This window comes from Aquarana catesbeiana, linkage group LG03 (assembly GCF_042186555.1).
Source record: "Aquarana catesbeiana isolate 2022-GZ linkage group LG03, ASM4218655v1, whole genome shotgun sequence".
NCBI classification, from domain to species: domain Eukaryota; kingdom Metazoa; phylum Chordata; class Amphibia; order Anura; family Ranidae; genus Aquarana; species Aquarana catesbeiana.
The window spans coordinates 87,641,791-87,659,205 of NC_133326.1; the positions used below are offsets into that span (position 1 = coordinate 87,641,791).

A 17,415-nucleotide genomic window follows, 5' to 3' on the forward strand; every position below is an offset into this window, starting at 1 on the left:
TACAGGAAGTTGGGATACTGCAATACACTTATTATTTTCCACAAACATACACTTTAAATATGGGTTTATGTATAGTGATATACATTTTAGACTACCTTGAGAGTCCTAAAGCCCATACTTCCAGGGATCCTCAACAATACTGCAGACTAAAGCTCTGACATGCCACCCCTAGTTAATCACAACCAAATACCTTGTAACATAATGGGCATGCCACAGACTTAAGGTGGAGAAAACCAAACATTTTTGGATGTGTGGAGTCACATTTAGGGGACTCCCTGCACATAAAGGAATGCTATACTAACAAAGAAACTGCCGGATGCCAACCGGTTCCTCCACTTCGGAAAGATTGTTGGGTAACAGCATGCATTTTTTTCAGATTTGCTTTCCCAGATTTGGGGACTACATGGCAAGGTCTAAACCACTATAAGATACATTTCTATGAGTGTGAACCAAGTCATAATAGATATTGCTCCATGCTAGTGAATGTTAAAATGAATGGTTTATATCAGACCACCCCCCGTAGTGCTAAAAAAAGTGTTATGGGACTTTGCTTTGTAATAAAGGCTTTACTTTTGGTAAGCTATGTTCAAGTAACTCTAGTAACCATTGCTTCTATAAATAAGCCACACCTATCAAGGCAATGTCAGAAAAATTATGACCTACTAAATAATTTTCCACCATTGTTCAAGACCTACTAAGCAATCGCTATGTGATACCAGAGAGAACTGGCCTGTAGCTGCTGCAGTGCAGAATTGCAGACCTCAACTGGAATATACTTTGAAATATGCCTACGGATACCAGAGCATCACAAATAAATCCAGCCTGGGGTTGTTAATCATTATGCCTGGGTTCAATGTGCCACAAGGCTGCACGTTTTGATATTTTAGTCAGTCATGAGCTGCACTCAGTTATTTAGATGACAAACCTTTAGTTCTTGATTCAAGGTCATGTCAGAGTAGGGTTCTTTAAAGGACAAGAATTCCTTACAAATTTAAAGTGGAAGTTTGTGTGTAGAAAGGTGGCTCTAGAAATAGAATATAAACTAATATTACAATCAGTATAGTCATTCTTGTACTAATGTACACCACAGAAATGAAATTGTATTAAACCCAAAACCAGTGATATAAAATATTGCAGCTTACCAATAATTAGATGTGGTGGCTACATTCGCTGTTTTGTTAAAAAAAACAGCAGACATACTGGCCAGATAACCAGGTGAAAAAAAAAAAAGAAAGAAAGGACCCCTTCAAGGCGTTACACCATTATTTTGTATATTGCAGCACTGTATGTAATGTTTAGCAAGTGTGTTGGAGGGTAATATAGCAGTGATGGATTGAATGGGCATGGGTCTCACCATCACTACTATATTACAACACATTTATTTTCTGGAATTTGTACACTCTCTATACACAGTACACAGTGTGAAGTTGCAGTGTTGTGTTTGTTTTTTTTCTGTAGGTGTGGGAACACATATCAATGTTAGCGGCAACCAGTGAATTTTATTTAAAGTTTTGATGGAATCAGATTTTTGTCTGTTTTCTTTACACTTAAGGGTATTTTGGTAATTATTTCACAGTAATTGCACGGTGGTAATATATTTTAATTTAGTGATCATTTAAAACCGAAAATTCTTTTTGTCGATTTGGTTTGGTGTAATCTTAAACAAAGAAAAATCCCTTAAATGAAAGCAGTGTAGATGAACACAGATTGACTGTATGCCATGTAACATGCACAGGTAAAATACCTGCTCTTTTTAAGAAGGCCTGTTGGAAAATTCTGGGGATGGGTTTTTCTGCAAAGATTCGGGAAAAGTCATAATTTGCTTCTCCCTGTCATGTAGGGGTAGCCCTCTAAACATATTGCATAGATGAAGGAAAGTCTGTCTCTCAGCAGGCTCAGGGCTAACATTCACATATATGGATTATACAGGATGCTGATGTCAGAGACACAGGTGTTCTAGAGGGTGAGACTTGTCTGTGTAGGTACATAGAACAACACAAAGCAAGACCTGAAATATGGAACAATTGGAGGCAATGTATCTACAAATCCATGTATCTTCCAGCTGACCTTTTTCAAACCCAAATCCACCTGTTCCTCTATTCCAGGGGTCTCCAAACTTTCTAAAAAAAAAGGCCAGTTTATTGTCATGCAGACTTTAGGGGGGGCGGACTGTGGCCAGTGGGAATTGAAATATTTTCTGGTATCAGTTGGAGTAAACAGTGTCCCATCTTTGGTATTAGGAGGAAGAATTGTGCCCCATTCTTGGTATCAGTGGGCAGAATAGTGTCTCATATCAGTGGGATGAATAGTGCCCCAAGGGCCGGATAGAGGCAAGCAACGGGCCACATCTGGCCCCCAGGTTGCAGTTTGGAAACCAAAGTTCTATTCCTTTGTGGTTATTCCTCTTATATGAAAGAGTACACAGGGTGCACACTGTTCTGTGGGCTGTGCGTATGTCTTTTTGCTATTATGCATTTTTTAATTATATAAACTAATAAAGAAGCTGTTTTTATGCCTGGAAGTTCCGTCGCCTTTCTTCCTTTTTACATATTTCTCTTATATGGTCTGATATTTAGATATGAAAGTAAACTTATTATTATCTACCTTTACTGTTAATGTTGCTGTTTGATGGTGCTCCACCAAATGAACCTGTGCTTTTCCCATGCAGCAAAGTTTTACTTAAGGCCTAGTCACATCATTGCACTGCAGTAATGTGCAAAATAATGATGTGAATGAGGCCTAAATGCTACCTCAAAAGTGTAAGGGGAGCGAATGGAACACGCTTATACTTGTAGTGCAAGAAAAAAAGGAAGATCTATATTGTCCCACTGGTGCTCAGGAAGGGGGAGCCAGCATGAAATATCATCATCCAGTAGTGTATAGTATGTTTCCAAAAATCACCACTCACCCAGTCCAGTCTATGTTATTAACAATGATGTGTAAATTGGGCTCAGCTTTACACCACTCCACAAGCCATGCCCTCTGACATGTTTCGCCCCACCCACCGGGGATTAGTCATAGAGGTGAATGGCAGAAGCAGAACAGAAGAACTTACCGCATATACTCGAGTATAAGCCGAGTTTTTCAGCACATTTTTTTGTGCTGAAAGTGCCCCCCTCGGCTTATACTTGGGTCAAGCACTTTTCTGGTGCAAAGAATGACATTTTCCGAACCGACTTTGGGGCCCCGTATCTCGGCGCCACTTGATGCTAGGAACCCCAAAGGTGTGCAAACCCAGTGGAACTAGCACTACAACAAATCCAAAGCTGGGGTTCCTAGCACAAAGTAGCCCCCGAGATATAGGGCCCAAAAGTCGGTTCGGAAAATGTCATTCTCTGCTGCAGAAAAGTGCTTGACATTTTCCGAACTGACTTTGGGGCCCCATATCTCGGGGCCACTTGGGGCTGGGTCCACTGGGTTTGCACACCAAATTTGGGGTTCCTAGCACCAAGTGGCCTCGAGATACGGGGCCCCAAAGTCGGTCAACTGTGTCCATCTGCAGCAATGTCATTTCGGGACCCTTTGGGTCCAGAGACCCCAAATTTTGGCTGCAGCTAGGGGGCATCTAGGAACCCTTAACTACCGAGTTTGAAGTTCAGGGGACCTATGGCTGCAAATGGGCACAGTGAGGCATGCAAATGGGCACAGTGAGGCTGCAAATGGGCACTGTTGACCCTCTTTTCCACTTACAGTAGCTGCGAATTTCTCACCCTAGGCTTATACTCGAGTCAATAAGTTTTCCCAGTTTTTTGTGGTAAAGTTAGGTGCCTCGGCTTATATTCGGGTCGGCTTATACTCGAGTATATACGGTATGCATCACTGGCCGTGAAAATGAGGAGCTAAATGTGTGCAAGTGATTAAAGTGATGACGTGAATCTTATCTTATCCATTCACTTCATCACTTGCACATGTTTATCTCCTCATATTCATGGCCAGTGATGCATAACTTCTTCCATCCAGTTTCTGCCATTTACTGCTATGACTAAAGCCTAGTGCACACCATCAGAATTGTTTCGAGCTGAACAAAGTTCTGGGGTGGAGATCCTGTAGGGTACAGCGATCTCCCCGCTGAGCTATTGTGATGCCCCCCCTCCAGAACACACCAGTCAGCGAAGTCAGCCATTGGCTGAGAGCGCTGATCAGATGCCGATCTGCAGACCTTTTTTGGTCATGCCCCTTCGATAGAAGCCGAACCGGCTGCTGAACACATGGACCGAATGTTGGCCAGTTTCTATTGAATCAGCCGATACCGCCTGATATTCAGCCCATGTGCTTAAGCCCTGGTGGGTGGGGCAAAACAAGTCATTGGCCATGGCTTGTGGAGTGGTGTAAGGCTGAGACCATCTTACAAATGTTAACAACATAGACTGGACTGGGAGAACGTACATTTTTCTAAGCATACTACACACTATAGGAGCAAATTGAAGGTAGCTGTAAGCAGCTATGGAGGCCCACGTTATAACTGGTTGTGTTTTACTGTGCGTGGGAAAAATACAGGTTCACTTTTTAAATTAGTTTGCCATTACATTTCAATCAGAATAAAAGAAAGATAAGGATTTCTAATAGCAACTTATCAAACAGAAATATGATAGAATTAGAATCCAATAGGCTTTATAACTATTTTAAACCAGATCAATAAAAGTAACAAAACTACAACATTTACATACAAGGCAATTCTTAACAGGAAGGTTTCATAGTAGGAATAGGTTCAAAAATGAATACGGATTCTTTTTTTGAGCTGAGGCTAAGGCTAAGGCTAGATTACTAACTACTGTACTTGCAACCACAGACCAGGACTCACCCATTGAATATTATCATTGTTGATTAGATTTCAGAACATGTTGAGTTTTCCCGTTCATCCACTGTGGAGCTTCAAAAGCAGTTTGATGACTATAAAGAGAGGAATCGGAAGGATGGCGCTGAAATGCAAAGACAGATTAAAGATAAGACACTGGAATTGGAAAGATGCTATCAGGCAATCAAGAAGCTGCAAGACGAGGTAATTAGCACTGTTGCAAAGATAAAAATGTGAGAATATGCCATGTGATAATACTCTGAGGTTGTGTAATTTTGAATTTCATAGAGGGTAGTGTAATGTTCTGTAACTTTGGCATCTTCTCCTTAGATTCGCCACTTGGAAGAAAATTTGCAAGACCACCAGAGAGCTCAAGATGAATCGCTGACCAAGAATCATCTTCTGCAGCAGACAATTAAAGATCTACAGTACGAGCTGGATGCCAAAAACCACTTGAAGGATGATCGTACTAGACAAATAAAGTCAATGGAGGTAGTATTTGTAGGCAAAACCCTTAGTCCTGAAATTTGCCATTTAGATAGAAATTAAACATTACTAATGTGCAGATGTTTAAGGTGATATCTTTACTTGTCTAGTACAGTTTTGTGTATGTGAAAGTAAAATTCTAAGGGGTCCTATATGTTGTAATGCACTCCTGCTACAGTGACCTCCATTACCTTCTAGATCCCATGTCAAGCAGGGGCCCTGCTGCATTGCGAACACAGGAGATTACTCATTTAACATGAGCTCCATTCAGGGAACACTTTGCAATTTTTCAATGATTGCAAAGCGTTATCTGATCGGACGTAATAGAGAGGCGAGGCAGACGACCACCTTTGTTCAATAAGCAGCAGGTCAGCCGCTTGGTAGGGGACCTGGAAGCTAGTGGCAATCACTGTAGTATCCATGCCTACTACTGGGATTTCCAGATTGCACAGGGATCCCACAGTTATGGCATATTCATACTTTCTTTGGTCCAAAATGGACCAATGTAACTATGTAAAAATTACCATACCTAAACTTTTTAGCTGTATATATTTTCTGTATATGACATTAGTCAAGCAAGGATGAGCTGTGAAAAGTGATGTGGCACCTAGCTCTGACATTTTCCTCTTGGCCAGCAGTGAATGGGCACATGACAACATTAAGCTACCTATGTGTTTCCACCCAGAGGTCTAAATCAGGGCTAGCCTTTACAGTAAAGTAAAAAGTCTGTTGTAATTAGAATATTGGCTATGAAGAAATCCTCAAGTGGTAGAAAATGTTCACATTGTATTGTAATATATATATATATATATATATATATATATATATATATATATATATATATATATATATATATATAAATATATATATATATATATATATATATATATATATAATATTATGTTCCTAACAGCATTATGTGCAGTTAATGTAGCCCTTTCCCACACGAGAGGCTTTAAATTGCTAATCTCCACAGGTCAATATTCTAAGCTCTGTAATTAAACTACGCTAAATCCGCTAAATTGTTCTTGAGTTGTCTGAGATTCCAGTCTATTGACTGATAGACACGTTTGTTAAACATTTTATTACCTTAAAATATAAAGACATCCAGTATAAAGCAGCCTGGCTATTATACACCAAAAAGTTAGGAAAAAATGCATTGTAAAAAAAAAGAAGGTTTTAAGAAAATTTCCAGTAAGCTGTTTCATATTCTTGATATGTGTCTGCTGTACCATATACTTGTATGAAAAAAGGATCCTGTTCTCTTTGTTTTGCCTCCTTTGTGTGAAATCCCTGGTGTTCCTGTCAGTCTCTCTGCTCTACTGGTAAAAACTAACCACACTAGGCATGAGAGCACATTGTCGTCAGTTCTCTAGCTTTACTGGGAGCCTACTCTCCTCCAATGATCAGGCTTGTCCTGACATATGCCCCCTGTACATACCCTATGTTACCAAAAGTATTGGGACACCTTTCACATGAACTTTAATGGCATCCCAGTCTTAGTCCATAGGGTTCAGTATTGAGTTGGCCCACCCTTTGCAGCTATAACAGCTTCAACTCTTCTAGGAAAGCTGTCCACAAGGTTTAGGAGTGTGTCTATAGGAATGTTTGACCATTCTTCCAGAAGCGCATTTGTGAGTTCAAGCACTGATGTGGACAAGAAGGCCTGGCTCTCAGTCTCCACTCTAATTCATCCCAAAGGTGTTCGATCGGGTTGAGGTCAGAACTCTGTGCAAGCCATATAAGTTCCTCCACCCCAAACTTGCTCACCCATGTCTTTATGGACCTTGATTTGTGCACTGGTGTGTAGTCGTGTTGGAACAGGAAGGGGCCATTTCCAGACTGCTCCCACAAAGTTCCCACAAAGTTGGGAGCATGAAATTGCCCAAAATATCTTGGTATGCTGACGCCTTAAGAGTTCCCTTTACTGGAACTAAGAGGTGAAGCCCAACCCCTGAAAAACAACCCCACACCATAATCCCCCCTCCACCAAGTCATTTGGACCAGTGCACAAAGCAAGGTCCATAAAGACATGGATGAGCAAGTTTGGGGTGGAGAAACTTGACTGGCCTGCACAGAGTCCTGACCTCAACCTGAGAGAACACCTTTGGGATGAATTAGAGTGGAGACTGTGAGCCAGGCCTTCTCGTCCAACATCAGTGCCTAACCTCACAAATGCACTTCAGGAAGAATGGTCAAACATTCCCATAGACACACTCCTAAGCCTTGTGGGGACAGCCTTTCTTAGAAGACTTGAAGCTGTTACAGCTTCAAAGGATGGGCCAACTCAATATTGAAACCTCCGGACTAAGACTGGGTTGCCATAGTTCATGTGCTTGTAAAGACAGGCGTCCCAATGATTTTGGTAATAAAGTGTACTTTCACAGGGAAGCTCAGTGTACTGCTATTTCTCCTCCCTCAGCTCTTATGCAACTGAGAACAGGGATAATAATCAGTTATACAAAAGGGGAAAAGGGTGTTTATAATGTTTTTTTTATATCTATACAAAAATGTTTTGCCTTTTTATTGCTATATTAAACTGAATGGGTTGTTTACAAGGTGATCAATTACAATCACTTTAAGTGTAAAATGCATATTAAAACATGTTTGTTCATTTTACAAGCTTGTAATTAAAATGCCAAAAATTATTAAAAACAGTGTAACAATTAAAGCCTAATATGTCCTTAAAATGTAAAAGTTATTTGGTTAGGAAAATTGGTTATAATTACTATCAAGTTAATCAACACATATAGGCGCTGTTTAAATTAGCCTGGGGATCTACGCTTTAGTGACTATTGTCACAAAATGGTCAAGCTGATTTTTCACATCAGATCTTAATTTTTTTTTTAAAAAAGAGAGAAAAACATAACAAACAGAAAAATGCTTCCTCTTATGCATAGTTATTGCTGTCAGCTAATAGAGTGCAGGTATGCACCGTATTAACTTTTTTAGAAAAAAAAAATCTGTCCGTCTTTTATTCAAACATTTTATTGCTGGCTTAAGAAAAACATAAAGGCACAAATTCACAATTGTTCCTGAGGCCTCACCTGCAGGTCAGGCAGCCCCCCTCTCCTTTCATTTGGACGGTTTATGTTGTATACACTGACATAGCAAATGACAATATAGATCTTTGGATCACTCAACACTCCAGCAGCAAATTTTGGTAATGATCCCGTTCATTCATCTTTGAGTTCGTATTCTAAAACTCCACATACAAAACTGCTTTGTTTTTTTTTTTTTCCCCAGGACAAGATATCCCAGCTGGAAATTGAGCTTGATGAAGAAAAAAACAACTCAGATCTCCTCCTAGAAAGAATAACCAGATGCAGGGAACAGGTAGGTCTTTATCTGCACATAAGTGGCTTGAGCAGCTGTGCTTCTGGTACTGAACTGGACCGAAACATTTGGCCCTGCTTATCAAGTGTCAAAGGAGTAACTCTTGTTAAACATGTCAACCAATAAGATTCTTTTTATTTATCATGGGGAGAATGAAAGGATGATCTTGCTGCAAAGTCACATAGGTGGCGTGAGACATGTTTCCTCAAACCCTTTAATAAATTAAACATTATAAATATAAAATAAACAAAAACGAATTACTGAGGAATGAAGGGGATGGCAGAAAGATAGGGTAACTTAAAAAAGTAAAGAGAAAAGGGGACAAAGTTCTGGGTTTTTGCGTAGGTAAATAGTGTAGTAAACATGTGACGGAATATAATTTTTTAATTTTCTTGTTTAATTGCCTTGTATGATGATGATTTCCGCAATTCTGCCCATGATTCCATGTGTAATTTTATTTATTAGCGTCGTCAATTTACGCAGCGCTTTACATATACATTGTACGTTCACATAAGTCCCTACCCTCAAGGAGCTTACAATCTAAGGCTCCTAACTCACATTCATACATAAGCATACTAGGGCCAATTTAGACAGGATCCAATTAACCTACCCGCATGTCTTTGGAGGGTGAGGGGAAACCAGAGCACCCAGAGAAATCCCACGCAGGCACAGGGAGAACATGCAAACTCCAGGCAGGTAGTGTTGTGGTTGGGATTCGAACCAGGGACCCTAGTGCTGCTGTTAAATTGTTTCAGTCTATGGAATTTGTAGTGCATAATGGATTCCATCTCAGAAAAGTTATCCACCTCATCTATCCAGTCCTCCATTGAAGGCACTGTGGGTGTCCGCCATAGTAGGGGGATTAGGCTGCGCGCTGCATTAATGAGATGCCCAAGTAAATGCTTGGCCAGTAAAGGGAGTTGCTCATTGTCAGCATGTAGCAGATAGAGTTCAGGGGACTCTGGATATTGGGAATTGATCATTTGTCTTGTAAGATTGTAGAGTTCAGCACTCTGATACATGGTTATAGACCTACAGAGTTGACGCTTCAATTTATTATTTTACTTTCTATCTTTTTAATAAAAAATAGTAGAATGACAACTAAATAAAATAACAGTGTTAAGAGTATTTGAACCAGGGACCCTGGTTCAAATACTTGCAGGTGTACACAATTGTATTACTGGGCAGAATCCTTAAAAACGTTGGTAATCTAAAGTTGCAGCTAGAGGACACAGGCGCACTGTCCAGCTCCACTGCCAGCAGTCTTTCAAACTCTAATGCCCTGTACACACGGTCAGACATTGATTGGACATTCTGACAACAAAATCCATGGATTTTTTCAGACGGATGTTGGCTCAAACTTGTCTTGCATACACACGATCACAAAAAGTTGTCGGAAAATCCGATCGCTCTGAACGTGGTGACGTAAAACATGTATGTCGGAACTATAAACGGGGCAGTAGCCAATAGCTTTCATTTCTTAATTTATTCTGAGCATGCGTGGCACTTTGTGTGTCGGATTTGTGTACACACAATCGGAATTTCCGACAACGGATTTTGTTGTCGGAAAATTTTATAGCAAGCTCTCAAACTTTGTGTGTTGGAAATTCCTATGGAAAATGTGTGATGGAGCCTACACACGGTCGGAATTTCTGACAACAAGGTCCTATCACACATTTTCCATTGGAAAATCCTATCGTGTGTACAGGGCATAACAGTCTGACAGCTAATGTAGCTGGATAGGGCTAGGCTCAGTGGTACTTCTGTTTAGGGCAGTATGTGCCCAAGGATGAATGCCTGGAACACAGACTGCATTCTGGGCATTTGTCCCTGGGTGCATACTGCCCTAAATGTACATACTGCTAGGTGCACCATCCAACCGCAACAGATGTCAGACTCTCACAGAGCTGGAAGGGCTTTCTGTGTCCTCCAGCCACAGCTACATTCTGGAGCCTCATGCGCCAGGGGTAAACACCCAGGGTACATGAGACTTTAGGATGGGTAAGCTGCAATATATTCAAATTTTTGGGGGGAGTTTTAATACCCCTTTAATTTAGAGCACTTAAAAATTGATACTAATGAAAGCATAAATTGATCCTCAGGCAGTGGCTGAACAGGGCTGAATGCACTACTGAGTGGTACCCAGATTTAGGGCCCTATGCATTCAGGGACGAATGCATAAAAAACAGGTCTTCTATACCTGTCTGTCCCGGCTGCACTAAAATGCACAGCAGGTAGATGGCCCCATGTGCAAGGGGGCTAAGTGCACTGAACCTGGCTCCTACCCCTGCTGTTAAAGTGACATGGCACTTTAGAAGTTCTAACTAAATGTGTAGGTTTACAGCACTAGGGATGAGCTGAACACCCCCCTGGTTCGGTTCGCACCAGAACATGCGAACAGACAAAAAATTTGTGCAAACACCGTTAAAGTTTATGGGACACAAGCGTTAAAAATCAAAAGTGTTCATATTAAAGGCTTATATGCAAGTTATTGCCATAAAAAGTAAAAAAAAATGGTGTGGGGTCCCCCCCCCCAAAATCCATACCCCAGACCCTTATCCGAGCATGCAACCTGGCAGGCTACAGCAAAAGGTAGGGGAGGGGACGCTTTCAACATGGGGATGGAGCTTTGCTCAAAGCACCTTGTCCCTATGTTGATGGGGACAAGGGTCTCATACCCGCAACCCTTGCCAGGTGGTTGTGGGGTTCTGCGGGCAGGGGGGCTTACCGGAAGCTGGAAGCCCCTTTTAACAAGGGGGGCCCCCAGATCCCCCCCCCCCATTTGAATGGGTATTGGGTACATTGTATGCCTACCCATTCACCAAAAAAGTGTCAAAAAAGTAAAAACAGGAGACAGTTTTGGACATTTCCTTTATTAAAAAAAAAAAGAAAAAAAATGTGTCCTGCGATGTAAATTCATTGTCAATCATAGCGCCAACGGTCCCGAGGGAAAAAAAAAACCTGAAAAACTCTGCATCCATGGGAGGCGTCCCGCCGACTGCCGTCTTTTCGCTTTGACAGCTGTTTTATAGTCAAGGGTGGGACCACACGGTTACGTCACCGGGTGGCACCGCCCTTGGCTATATAACAGCTGTCACTGCGAAAAGATTGCAGTCGGTGAGACGTCTCCCATGCAGGCCCGGCTTTTCTCAGGACCGTCGGCGCCGGGATTGAAGATGGATGGACATAATGGGACACTTTTTTTTTCTTTTTTTAATAAAGGAATTGTCAAAAACTGTCTCCTATCATTTTTACTTCTTTGACACTTTTTTGGTGAATGGGTAGGGGGGCCCAGGATCTTGGGGCCCCCTTGTTAAAGGGGGCTTCCAGATTCCGATAAGCCCCCTGCCCGCAGACCCCCACAACCACCGGGCAAGGGTTGTGGGGATGAGGCCCTTGTCCCCATCAACATGGGGACAAGGTGCTTTGGGGGGGGACCCCAAAGCACCCTCCCCATGTTAAGGGCATGTGGCCTGGTACAGTTCACTCTCTCGTCCCCCCCTTTTACTGCGGCCTGCCATGTTGCATGCTCGAATAAGGGTCTGGAATGGATTTTGGGGGGGACCCCCATGCCATTTTGTTTTCAAATGTTGGTGCAGGGTTCCCCTTAACCACTTCCTACTTAACCAATACACTGTGTTATATAAACTACACTGCTTGCATTGACTGAATATAGAGTATACACTGAATATATAGGCTACACTGAATGCAGAGTATACTGTATGTGTATATATATATATATATATATATATATATATATATATATATATATGTATAAAATTTAATACACTGCCACTAACTAACCTACCTGCCTAATCTAGCTCAATCTCCCTGCCTTTGGCCAGTTATGGCTCTCTCAGCAGAGCGCAGGTGCATGCTTTGGCCAATCATCATACAACAATGCACTGTGATCTAGCAGTGCATTATGGGGCATTCTGCGGCGCTCAAATTTCCCGTGAACGCCCCATATGTTCGGTTTGTTTTAAAACAAACAAACACCCGATGTTCGAGTTGAACTTACATTCAACCCAGGCTCATCCCTATACAGCACACACCAGAAATTCCGGGCTTAAAGTGGTTGTAAACCCACTAAAAAAAAAACCTGCAAGGCATAATGAGCTAGTATGAATAGCATACTAGCTTATTATGAATTACTTACCTGAGATCAAAGCCCCCGCAGCGGTCCTCGTACACCGCTCCGGGAGTTACTTCCGGGTATCGCGGGCTCGGCACAGTGATTTGCCGGGAGTCGCTGTTAATGGCATACTAGCTGAAGCAATGGCACAGACGTGCCATTCTTCAGTCGCATGTGCCAATGACATCAGCACATGCTGATACAGGGGATATCTCCTAAACCGTGCAGGTTTAGGAGATATCCGGGGTAGCTACAGGTTATTATAGGCTTACCTGTAGCAAAAAGTGATTTTAAAGGCTTTACAACCACTTTAAAGGGTAACTCCACTTTCATGGGGGAAAAAATAGCAAATTAAAATAAATAATATAGCATATACAATTGCGACACAGGTCATATTAACATCATCAATAACAATTGAATGTTAATAAAAATGACCTTTCCTTTTCAATCTGCATCTCTGTAATGTTCTGTAAAATGCAATGCAATATGGCTACCTGGAGGTGTTCTGTACACAGAATGTGTACAGAACGCCCCCAGATATGTCATTTCCTGCTTGTGTGATTGGCTCATTGATTTTCCCAGAAGTCTACACTAAGATAGAGAGTCAGATTTTTGGCATCCCCTGCAACAAAAATGTAATTTATGGTAAGATACTCCCAATAGGAAAATATGTCTTAAGGGATGCAGACCCTGCCATTTTCCTCATTAGAGATCTACAGCTGCAGCAGCTGATTGATAATCATGAAACCACTCCCATTAGACTCACTTAGCACATGGGCACAGAGTAACAATCAGTGATTTCTTCAGAATAACAAAAGGTAGAAATCTGCAACAAAGTTTGTTAAAATATTTGCAATATACACAGATCACCCAGGGGGGGAATGTTTTTTCTCAACAAAAGCGGAGTCATGCTTTAAATGGTCCCCATACAGTTTGCTGCTTCCTATGATCATTATATATAGTAGCTTATGTAATCACAGCTTGGCTTTTAATGCTTGCTACGAAAACAAGAGGCATTGTTTCATTAGAACAGCTCAAGATTTTAAGGGCTAAAAAAGAAATGTTATTGTCTAAATGGCCAAACTTGTATCCCCTACTGCAGAGAACCACTTTTCGAATGAAACTGCAGAATGGGGCTGCTGGGACCCCAGTGACAGGAAAAGAGTTAATTGTCAAATGTCTAGCTTCATAGGGGGAGAGAAATCTAAATGAGAACCTTCTGGCTGTGGATTTCTTTCCTGAAACCGTGGGAGAGCAGGGGGTTTCTATGGTGACAATGTAAATATGGCAGGCTAGAGTTACAGTGGCCTTGCTACTTTTTTTTTTCGTTCATCTGAGCAGCGTTCCCAGTTGGATTCTCAACACCTGTTCCACTCTGTGCACCAGGTGTACAAAGCAAGTAAATCAGAATGGAGAAAAGAAGGCCCTTTTCCAGGGATTGAAGCCCCTAACATCCAGGCCTCCTCCCTGCACTATAGCACCAGGCGATCTTTGCAGTCAACTGTCTGGAGTAATGGAATATGTACCTCATTAACGGAACCCCCCCCCCGCTCCATGTGGGCTTACATGAAACACTCTGTTTATGAGATGTAAGATTACAGACTCCTTTAAAAAAGACATGAAGGGATGGTTCCAGGCTTCCCGATATCAATAATTGAGAAGAAATGAAATTGTGTGCTTTCATTAACAAGACGATGATAACCAGCTGTTCTTAATACCGCGTCTAGCATGAGCGCAGCCTCTGTTTATTAAATCCTTGCCATCTCTCAGAGGGGTATTGTGGCTCGTTGAAAATGCTTTGTTTTTAGTGCTCACCAAACCCAGCTGTGATAACTTCTGCTGAAATCCACAATGTTTGTTGTTCCTCCGAGGATGAAAATAATGCATTAAGAATGATCACATTCGCTGCCAGAGGAACCTGCTACGCGGCTAGCTCCAATTAACGCAGGAGTTAAAATTCCCTTCTCAACAGAAAATAAAATAATTTTCAGCAGTTGTTCTTGTAGTTGGAATAGAAGTCTTTCTTTATAAGTTCATAGCTAATTACTTGCATTTCCAAACTTTGAGTTGGTTGGGTTTTTTTCAAACCAATGGATCTGGTGTTTCATATTGACGTTTAGAAGCATCATTACTAACATATTTAAAGTGAGGGAAAAAAGTATTTGATCCCCTGCTGATTTTGTACGATTGCCCACTGACAAAGAAATGATCAGTCTATAAGTTTAATAGTAGGTTTATTTTAACAGTGAGAGACAGAATAACAAAAAAATTCAGAAAAACACATTTTAAAAAGTTATACATTGATTTGCATTTTAATGAGTGAAATAAGTATTTGACCCCTTCGCAAAACATGATTTAGTACTTGGTGGCAAAACCTTTGTTGGCAATCATAGAGATAAGATGTTTCTTGTAGTTGGCCACCGGGTTTGCACACATCTCAGGAGTGATTTTGTCCCACTCCTCTTTGCAGATCCTCTCCAAGTCATTAAAGGTTTCGAGGCTGACGTTAGGTAACTTGAACCTTCAGCTTCCTCCACATATGACTGGCTAGGCCACTCCAGGACCTTAATGTGCTTCTTCTTGAGCCAATCCTTTGTTGCCTTGGCTGTGTGTTTTGGGTCATTGTCATGCTGGAATACCCATCCAGGACTCATTTTTAATGCCCTGGCTGAGGCAAGGAGGTTCTCACCCAAGATTTGATGGTACATGTCCCCTTGATGCGGTGAAGTTGTCCTGTCTCCTTAGCAGAAAAACACCCCCAAAGCATAATGTTTCCACCTCCATGTTTGACGTTGGGGATGATGTTCTTGGAGGTCATAGGCAGCATTCCTTCTCCTCCAAACATGTTGAGTTGATGCCAAAGAGCTTGATTTTGATCTCATCTGACCACAACACTTTCACCCAGTTCTCCTCTGAAATATTCAGATGTTCATTAGCAAACTTCAGACGGGCCTATACATGTGCTTTCTTAAACAGGGGGACCTTGCGGGCACTGCAGGATTTCAGTCCTTCACAGCGTAGTGTGTTATCAATTGCTTTCTTGGTGACTATGGTCCTAGCTGCCTTGAGATCATTGCCCAAATTCTCCCGTGTAGTTCTGGGCTGATTCCTCACCATTCTCATGATCATTGAAACTCCATTGAAGTAAGATCTTGCATGGAGCCCCAGATCAAGGGAGATTTACAGATATTTTGTGTGTCTTCCATTTGCGAATAATCGCACCAACTGTTGTCACCCTCTCACCAAGCTGCTTGGCTATGGTCTTGTAGCCCATTCCAGCCTTGTGTAGGTCTACAATCTTGTCCCTGACATCCTTGGAGAGCTCTTTGGTCTTGGCCCTGATGGAGAGATTGGAATCTGGTTGATTGATTGCTTCTGTGGACAGGTGTCTTTTATACAGATAACAAGCTGAGATTAGAAGCACTCCCTTTAAGAATCTGCTCCTAATCGCAGCTCTTTACCTGTATAGAAGACACCTGGGAGCCAGAAATCTTGCAGATTGATTGCTAGAGGATCAAATACTTATTTCACTCATTAACCACCTCGCGCCTGCACTATAGCTGGATGACGGCTACAGCCTGGGCCTTAATTGCCGGGAGGCCGTCGCTAGAGCTGCAGGGGGCTGTTAGCGTGAGGGGGAAAAAAAAGCCAATCACCGGCTTCTGTCAGAGGGACATCGGTCCCTCACACAGAGAGCCAAGGCTGCCTCATCTGTGCCCGCCAGTGCCACCTATCAGTACCCACCAGTGCCACCTACCACCTATCAATGCTCACCAGTGCTGCCAATCAATGCCCATCAGTGCCTCATTATCAGTGCCACAGATCAGTGCTGCCTATCAGTGTCACCTACCAGTGCTGCCCATTAGTGCCAACCATCAGTGCCACCTCTCAGTGCCCATTGGTGCCACCTCTCAGTGCCATGTATCAGTGCAGCCTATCAGTGCCCATCAGTGCAGCCTCATCAGCGCACATCAATGAAGGAGAAAAAATACCTATTTTCAAAATTTTATAACAAACTATGAAACTGTTTTTTTTTTTTTTTTTTTCAAAATTTTCGGTCTATTTTCATTTTTTAGCAAAAAATAAAAAAAACACATTTTTTTCCCAGGTGCACCACACCTACTCTCGGCTAGACTATTTGTTGCTGTCGCACAAGGATCTTGACAAGGTGGTCTCAACGTCCATTGATGTCATATCCTTCTCTGACCATGCACCGGTCCATCTGACTCTCCAATTGGGACCAGTGAATAGGTCCCCCCCATCCTGGCGACTGAATGAAGCACTGCTTCAATCGGAGGAAACCCGCGCGGAGATATTGAACGCTTTGCGGGAATACTTTGCGGTCAATGAGGGGTCAGTCCCCAACCCCCTTGTGGTTTGGGAAGCTCACAAGACGGTTGTGAGAGGTGCACTGATCAAGATAGGAACCCGCCTCAAGCGAGATAGACTAAAACGTACAGAGGAACTCATAGCATCAATCCGCAAATTAGAGAGAATACATAAGGCTAGTCTTGCTCGCGCAACACTCCGGGACCTACAGAAGGCTCGTGAGGAACTCTGCTCTCTGTTACTCCATAAGACCAAACAAAAACTGGCGTGGGCGCGACGTACCATGTTTGAGTTCTCGAATAAACCTGGATCGCTTCTGGCCAGAGCCCTGCAG

The 17,415-nt window shown here is 42.1% G+C and overlaps 1 protein-coding gene across 3 annotated transcripts in view; it reads left to right on the forward strand.

Annotated features, from left to right (window-relative positions):
• CGNL1 (cingulin like 1) overlaps positions 1-17,415 on the forward strand; it is a 155,648-nt gene that overhangs the window by 113,777 nt on the left and 24,456 nt on the right. For all 3 annotated transcript variants that reach the window (XM_073618802.1, XM_073618800.1, XM_073618801.1), the window contains exons 12-14: positions 4,829-4,999; positions 5,126-5,287; positions 8,528-8,617. In XM_073618802.1, coding sequence (XP_073474903.1) covers positions 4,829-4,999; positions 5,126-5,287; positions 8,528-8,617 — 423 coding nt within the window. The remainder of the gene's footprint in view (positions 1-4,828; positions 5,000-5,125; positions 5,288-8,527; positions 8,618-17,415) is intronic.